This window comes from Hyaena hyaena, unplaced genomic scaffold, assembly GCF_003009895.1.
Source record: "Hyaena hyaena isolate Hyena2069 unplaced genomic scaffold, ASM300989v1 scaffold_81, whole genome shotgun sequence".
Classification (NCBI taxonomy): domain Eukaryota; kingdom Metazoa; phylum Chordata; class Mammalia; order Carnivora; family Hyaenidae; genus Hyaena; species Hyaena hyaena.
Window position 1 is genome coordinate 3,978,365 of NW_024080714.1, and position 8,720 is coordinate 3,987,084.

General features: G+C 39.4%; 1 protein-coding gene and 1 pseudogene across 1 annotated transcript; one reads left to right on the forward strand and one right to left on the reverse strand.

The window, feature by feature from the left end:
• The first annotated feature begins 1,184 nt into the window (after window positions 1-1,184).
• Window positions 1,185-1,838, forward strand: LOC120233043 (NHP2-like protein 1). The gene has a single exon (XM_039234118.1). The coding sequence runs from the start codon at window positions 1,199-1,201 to the stop codon at window positions 1,583-1,585; it is 387 nt and encodes a 128-aa protein (XP_039090049.1). The 5' UTR covers window positions 1,185-1,198; the 3' UTR covers window positions 1,586-1,838.
• A 3,799-nt stretch (window positions 1,839-5,637) lies between these two features.
• LOC120233050 lies at window positions 5,638-5,762 on the reverse strand (annotated as a pseudogene).
• Between the last annotated feature and the right edge of the window lie 2,958 nt (window positions 5,763-8,720).

Sequence of the window (8,720 nt, forward strand, 5' to 3'; positions counted from 1 at the left end):
AAGTATTGTGAAGAGAACAAAACAAAGCAATGGAAAGAAAGTGGCCACACCGGGAGTTTGTACTACAGACTGGGTGAATTAGGGCTGTCTCTTCTGAGGTGGCAACACTGGCACTGGGACTTGATGAGAGGGAAACAACCATGCAAAATCTAGGATAAAAGCATGTAGGCAGGGTGAATGGCAAATGCAAAGGCCCTGAGGTGGGCTTGAACCCAGGAGACTCCTGGGAGGCAGAAGGCCGGCATGTGCTGAGAACAGGTAAGGAGGAGGAGAGGCGGGAGGGGTGAGGTGGCTGAGGCCGACTCTGCAACCTGTCTGCTGTTCCAAGCCCAGTGGAAAGCTACGGGGTGGCTGCGGGGCAGAGAAGTAGGTTCCCTTATGAATAACACTAAACATTAAACTGAGTAAAACTACTATGTTTTATGTTCAGTGTAAATTTGTTTCCTAGCATCATGTATTAAATCTGTACTTCCTATGTGGGAAAGTATGGATATGAATAATCATTTAATATTTAGTAAGGTAGAGGAAGAAGAAAGGGGTTAGCAAATATTGGTACTTACAATCTCTCTTGCACACTCTCTACAGCTTCACATAAAATACCAAGAAAGAGTGACTCTCCTTATGTCATGAGGGGGTATGTGGATTGGAACCCTGGAATCTTGAATTCCCTGATATCTCATAGACTTTTTGGAGCAAGTCAAACGTAGTCCCTGAATAAAGACTTTCTACATGATCCAGTCTTTAAAACTCCATAATAACTTTGGTTTTTGTTTCATGAGTCTCTTCCTATCATAACGAATTTTTTCTTTAATTATGAGAAATAGATTTGTGTTTTACTCCCACCTTCACCTCTATTTACCTAAATGACATTTATTTCCAGGCCTCCTTTGGGTGCTTGAAGAGATTCAGTTAAAGGACAAAGAATGTGACCACATTCACTACCATTCTTCTGATTTATCATACTCTGAGGAAGGACAAGAAAGTCAGAGCCACTCAATAGACTCTTGATATGATCCATTATTTCTTTCTCACTATTCTTTAAGCTTTTGTCATATTTACCATTTCCCCCTAGGGCTTACAATGGTTATTTATAAATAGTAGAATTTTCAGCACATTTTGTTGAGGAAATGAGTATGTACTGACATTTGACATGAAATTCTTAGTTATAAAAAATAACAAGACCACCGAGGCGGACGCAATGACTGAGGCTGATGTGAGTCCGAAGGCCTACCCCCTTGCAGATGCCCACCTCACCAAGAAACTACTGGACCTTGTTCAGCAGTCATGTAACTACAAGCAGCTTCAGAAAGGAGCCAACGAAGCCACCAAAACACTCAACAGAGGCATCTCTGAGTTCATTGTGATGGCGGCAGACGCTGAGCCTCTGGAGATCATCCTACACCTTCCGCTGCTGTGTGAGGATAAGAACGTGCCCTACGTGTTTGTGCGCTCCAAGCAGGCCCTGGGCCGGGCCTGCGGGGTCTCCAGGCCCGTCGTCGCTTGTTCTGTCACCACTAAAGAAGGCTCACAGCTGAAGCAGCAGATCCAGTCCATTCAGCAGTCCATTGAAAGGCTCTTAGTCTAAACCGGTGGCCTGCGCCCCCTCCTCCCTGAGTCCTCCCCCTGGGGGTGTGTATCATAGCGTCTGTGTTAGCATGTAGTACCTCCAGCCACCTTCTCTTGTTAATATTATAGTACTAAATCTGGGTTTTGCATTTTTGTATTATTTTACAGGTCGTTATCCATATATTAATCCCCCACCCAGCCCAATCTCCCATTCTACACTCTCTGCCACCTTATCCTCCCTTTTGAAAAGTGAACTAATGCCAAGAACAGGCGGAGACACAATGGTGACACCATTCAAAGGCAGGGAAGAGCCAGGAGAGAGCTCTGGTTCGAGTTTTCAGGCACTAACTTCCTGTTGTATGCAGGACATGATGGATGTAAACACCGTTCACTTTGTATCCCTTGTGCCTGGTGTACACAGTCATTCCATACGTGTTTGCTCTCTGTGGGGATCGTGTCATGTTTGGGGAGAAAGCATGTATCCTGTGAGGTTGTTAGGTGTGTGTCCAAGTGTCATGTGCTAATCTGCCCCTGCCGTTTGCCTTGGTAACGTGATGTTCCCCCTCTCCCCCCACTCCTAACCTAACCGTGCCCCTGAGGGTCGCAGGGCAGCAGCATACCAAAGCTGCAGAATTCCAGAAGCTACCCGGGCAAGTTAGACATGGGGCGGTTGACCCAGGTCTTGAAGGAGTCCACAGTGGCAAGAAAAAGGAGGGTCAGCTGATGCTGGAATGAAGAAGTCTGGGCGAGTCCTGGAGGCCTGACTGGAAGCTACAGCAGGGATGCTGGAGTCCAGGAAACGTCCTCACTGGTGAATGGAGGTGTCTTCAGGGGACAGTTGGTACCAGCTCTGAGAGCCCTCTTCCCCCCTGCCCCCCGTTCCCTGCCACTGCGCAGGTCAGATCTATGTATTCTTTAGCACATCGGAAGGATAGTGCTAATGTGCCATTCTTGTGAGCATCCAAATAAAGAAATATATTCATAAAAAAAATAACATAGGCTCTTATCTTCTACTAGGAGAATAATAGTAAATATTCTATTTCAATGTCAAGAGGTACTGACACTTTTTGTGGTATCTGACTTAAAGGCACTATTTATGTATATAACTTACTACCAAAAAGGACTTGAGGAAGCTTAACAATAATTCAATGAAGCAAATCAGTAAAAATGATGGGTATCTTCTGGGTACCTGGTGCAGAGGATGTGATGGGGGTGCCAGGATGGATGTGGCCCTTCTGCACCCCAGGAGCTCACTGCTTTCTGGAGGCTAGCAACTAACTATAACCATGCGTTCAGTTCTGCAGAGATAATCTCAGCAAAATGCTCTGATGTCATAAGAAAAAATGCATGCAGTGAGACCACAAAATCATTACAACTCTGATAAAAGAACAAGAGTCCTGCATTGGGTGGTGGCAGCCATTTGAAAAACCTGGGCTTGAGGCACCTAGGTGGCTCAGTTGGCTGAATGTCCGACTTCAGCTCAGGTTATGATCTCACGGTTCATGGGTTCGAGCCCCAGGTAGAGCTTTGCACTGACGGGTCAGAGCCTGCTTCAGATCCTGTTTCTACCTGCCCTTCCCCTGCTTGTGCTCTCTAGCTCTCAAAAATAAATAAAAATTTATAAATAAATACACACATAAATGAATAAATAAATAAATAAAAATACAAAAACCTGGGCTAATAAAACACTGGTATAAATGAGCTTTCCTCTGATAAGGAGAATCATAAGACTTCCTTAGGAGAATTATCTTATTTTTATGGCACTAAATTTATCAAGCTCGTATTTATATGAATGCAATGCAAACAAAACTGGTACTTATGTAGCTATCCCAATAAATATATAGAAATTTTTAAATAGTGTATTTTTCTAAAATCCATACTTGACAGTAGTTGATAATACAATCATGTATTGTATTGACCTCCATGAAGACATTGCTGCAGGAAATCAAGAAGGATAGTCAGGCTGAGAGTTTTTTTGGTTATCTATTTGATACAGAGTTTAACATAAAAGCTATAGAGCAGTAGAGAGATATTCCATATCTCAATTGGACAGACTGCTGCTATTCACTTTTGTCACCCACCAGAGACCTTCACCTCCAGGTATGACACTTACCATTGTCTTTCTGTCAACACTCCATCATCATTTTGCCAACAGCGTCAGCAATTTCTTCCTTAGAGGCTGGCTGCTCAAACTCTCCACCAGTGTAAAAGGCAGGTCATGAAAAGCAGAAATTAGATTTCTTGCAAGTAAGATTTTAACAGCCCTAGACTGATAACGAGTGTCAAGGTTAAAAAGACTTAGGGACTAATCCAAGGAAAAAGATACGCCTACACAGCACAATTGGGCAGTACTTGGACAAGGTTGGCTGAGAGGGGAAAGTGCCTCACAGCAAGAGGCTGTCCAGAGGCTCAAAGAGAGGGCCACTATCTAGGAGATGGGAGGGAAGGGAACCCCTGGAGGTGGGCATGGGGGGGGGATCAGAGAAAGGACTTCTTGCTTTGAGGTGATATCACTCAGCAACACCATGTGGAGTCCCTGGGTCAGTAGGGCTACAGCATGTGGGGTCTTATCATCATGGGGCTATATCTTAATGGCCAGCAGATGCCTGGTCAAGTTTTGCAGTGATATAAAGTAGGAAGGTGTTAAATGACTCAAAATCTGCTTTTCTGGTGCCAGTTTTAAAATAATTGAATGTGTAAAGTTTTGTGTTTTGTGGTTTGTGAACTTTTGAAATAACAGGTCTCAGCCTGCAGTGAAGATATAAACAATCTAGGAATCAATACGCAGAGTCCATCTTTGGCTCATTTATATAGCAATGAATTTTTTTTTTCTCAGAGTTTGGTTCTTTGTAAAAAACAAAAAATTTCAGTGCTGAAGAAGTAGCATAAACAGAAGTTTATGAAAGTTATGGAAAATACTTTAGTTATTATCTAAGGTTAAGAATTCAAAATGGGATAAAGGAAGATATATCCTGCAGAGCTTTTTAATAACTAATACAGATCTCATGATGCACAAGTTGGATGAACTACAGCTTGATGCATTTTATGAGTCACTTAAACTCAATTAATTAAATTGTTTGAAGAGTTAAGAGACCCGCCAGATCTAGTTGTGACCATGAAAATACAAGAAAGTGTTGCTTGTCTTCTGATTTAACCTCCCTTCAAGATTCTTTACTTTCCCCCACACCAGAGAGTCATTGGATAACCTAAGTGACTTGTAACTTGATCCTGTCCGGTCTGGTTAAGTGGCAGTAATAACTGAACTCTCCTTTGCTGTTTTAAAACAATTTTCATGTATGTTTTTATATTTATGTTCAAACAGTATACGGTGTGTATATTATTTAGCAGCTAGTCAAAATAGTTCATACAAATTTTACAAAACTTCAGGGAATAATTTTCCATGAAATTTTTGGAGTAAGCATTTAGTGAGCATTGAATGGTTTCATTATGATACTAAGCGCTTACCAAGTACACATTCATATGTAAGCAAATCTAGGTCATTTCTTTTCAATGGTCTTAGTTTATATATATATACACACATATTTATATAAACTAATTTATGTATATACACACATATATATACAAATATATATTTATACTCACATATATTTGACAGGAAGTAGGATTTATTGGTAGGCATGGAAAGCCTGTTAATAATTTAACAAGCATGAACCTCATGCTGAGGTTCTCATGGGTGCAGAGATTGCCATGTGTCCAAGGGGCCACGATCAGGATGTATTTGACCCCACAGCCATCTGGGATGAGCCACTTTTCAGCCATCATGTCTTCAAATTCATCTGCATTAACCTTAGTAAAGCCCCACTTCTTGGAAATGTGAATTTGCTAGTGGTTAGGGAACTTGAACTTGGCCCTGCGTAGGGCCTCAATCACATCCTCCTTGTTCTGCAACTTGGTACAGATTGACATGATGCTTGGCCATGATGGACATTATGTTTGGCCAATGTGGACCCTGGCCATTGTGCCCTGGGGCTTTCCTAAGGCACCCGGCATACCTGTCTGGACCCTAGACTGGAGACAGCATGAGGTCTAATATCAATGTTCACTGGAAAGGGCTGTCCCCAGGGTCCCTTAGGGCAACCCAGACAATCAACAGGCTGCATACACTACCAAGGAGGCGGCTGTTTGCACACTGGGTCCCCATGGGGAAAGAGCACAGTCCACTTATTTGGCTGCAGATTGTATATTCTTTAATAGCTCATTTTTAGCTCTTGACTTAATATTAAACACACTACTGCTACACTTTAAAAATTCTTTTTCTGAGTTCTAACCTTATTTTTTTAATGTTATGATGAATTATTTATCCTTTATAACTATTGAAAATTGTGATGTGTCAGGGAATATCATAATATTATTTCATTCAGGAAATGCAAATTATTCCTTTTAATGTATTAAAGCATTCAAATGCAAAATATAGTAATAATTTAACAAAGAAAGTATGTCATTTTTTTAAAGTCACTGAAAGCCTTGTGCGGTGTGTTCTAGCTCTTCATTGAAGGCAGGTATAGCCCAGTTGGGAAGAAAAGATATCTGTATTAGAAACCATCTAAAACAAATTCACTGAAATACACGTCCAAGATTTTATATACAAAGCTTTCAGATATTCAAAATAAATGAAAACTCAAGGCATATTCTATTCTAAAACAAAAACCTGATAAAGCTTTATTACAATCAGCCAAAATGGACTTTAAGGCAAAAAATCATTTGAGATGAGAATTATATCATATTCTATCATAATGCTAGAAGATTTGATTTGTAAGGAAAACACAGCTGCTTTAAAATCAAATGCATCTGGGGCGCCTGGGTGACTCAGTCGGTAGAGTGTCCGGTTTCAGCTCAGGTCATGATCTCACGGTTTGTGGGTTTGAGCCCCGCGTCAGGCCCTGTGCTGACAGCTAGCTCAGAGCCTGGAGCCTGTTTCAGATTCTGTGTCTCCCTCTCTCTCTGACCCTTCCCTGCTCATGCTGTCTCTCTCTCTCAAAAATAAATAAAAACATAAAAAAAATTTTAATAAAATAAAATAAAATCAAAGGCATCTAGCAACATAATCTCAAACTTTATACTGCAAACTGACAAAATTATAAGGAAAATTGGCAAAGTTCATATTTATAATAGGAAATTTAATGTAACTTCCAGTAAGTGATTGAACGAAACTAGAAAAAAGAATAAAGAAGATTTGAACACGATTGATAAAGTTGACTCAGTGGATGCCACACCTAAAAACTGCAGAATATATATATTATTCTTAAGTACACATGGCATATATATAAAACTAGATTCATAAGGCAAATTTCAACAAATGTTAGAAGTCTGAAATTGCAGATTATGTTCTCTCACCAGAGTGTAACTAATGCAGACATCAATAACACAATGATACAAAACCCATTTGTTGCAAAATTTGAAACCATGTTTATAAATAGTCCATGAGAAATTAGGCATTATTTTGCTTTGACACCACATATCAGCTAATACAATATTCAAGAGGAAGAAAAGCTGAAAACTAATGAGATAAATAGCCACCTCAAGAAAAGTTTTGTAAAAACTTAGCAAAATATTTCTGTCTCCTCAGCTCAGCAAGACCACTGAGGGTGTGAGGGTTCTGTGATCAATAATTGGCTCCTGGGGCACCTGGGTGGCTCAGTCAGTTAAGTATCTAACTTTAGCTCAGGTCATGATCTCACAGTTTGTGGGTTCGAGCCCTATGTCAGGCTCTGTGCTGACAGCTCAGAGCCTGGAGCCTGCTTCAGATTCTGTGTCTCCCTCTCTATCCCTTCCCCACCCGTGATCTGTCTCTCTCTCTTTCTCTCTCAAAAATAAAAAACTTTAAAAAAAAAAGGCCCTTATTCTTAAATTTTGAATATTTATTGCATTTGAATAGCTTTCCATACTGTTAGGAAAGCTGGTTCTATGATTATTGGTATTTCCATATTTAAAAAAATATATAGAACTATGTTTTCTCTGTACAAGCTATTCTGGAAATTCCATGCACGTGCTTAGAATTTGTTATTCACATAACACCTGCCTACTACAAAAACTAGAAGTCTATTGTAAACTGTTTCTTGTTGAAAGGAATAATGCTAGAAGGTGAGGAGGAATATTGAATCTCCTTTTATTTAATTTATTTTTTTTAATTTTTAAAAGTTTATTTGTTTTTGAGAGAGAGACCGAGCTCAGGCTCCAGGCTCTGAGCTGTCAGCACAGAGCCCGATGTGGGGCTTGAATTCACAGACTGTGAGATCATTAACCGACTGAGCCACCCTGGTGCCCCAATTTTATTTTATTTTAAGTTGATGAGTCTTTATTGGGTTAGAAGCCACTGTATGCTTTTAAATCTTAAGATTACAGTATTACTTTAGCATAGAACATAATCAGTGAGTGTGGATGTGAAAACTTCCTTTCCCACAGAAGTTTTTAGAGATCCAAAGTTTTCATTGTTTGAAAAATTTACTACCATAACTTTTTTTTTTTTCAGAGAAGCAATGTTTTAGGTTAGTTAACATCTTTTCTCTGTCAAATTTCAAATTGAGCCCATTTACTATGGACTATGTGCATATAGTCATAGAAATGTCCTGTACATTTTATGATGTTCTTCAGAAACAATAACTTTTATTTTACATGCACGTAATTTGGGAGAAATGTTGCATAATTTACTGACACTATTGTCAGGGCAAGCAAGCCGAGAATGAAAATTTCTGCAGATGCCTCTTCAGTAACTCTGGGTCAATCAGCTACCATCTGTGGGTGGGTTCTGCAGCAATGTAACATCTCTTTGAATAAAGAAATTAGAATGAAGGAAGAAGAATTTTCTATAAGATATATGAAGGAGCAATGTGTTTTCAGAAGGGAGAGGTGCAAGGCAGAAAATAACAGATGTTGACTAAAAAAGGAAAAGGAAAACAAAATAAAACTAACGCAAACAAAAAAAATCATGAATGCAGAAATAACAAAATAGAATTTAAAGAGATATGAGGCAAAGTTTCAAACATTTAGGTAAAAGAAACAAATCTAATCAACATAAGTACATTGTAAACAGATGCACATTAATATGATTCTCTTCATATATATCTAAATATAATATAGAAGTAGATATATCTATATATCTGTAATCTATAATAATTTATCTACATTTATATAAC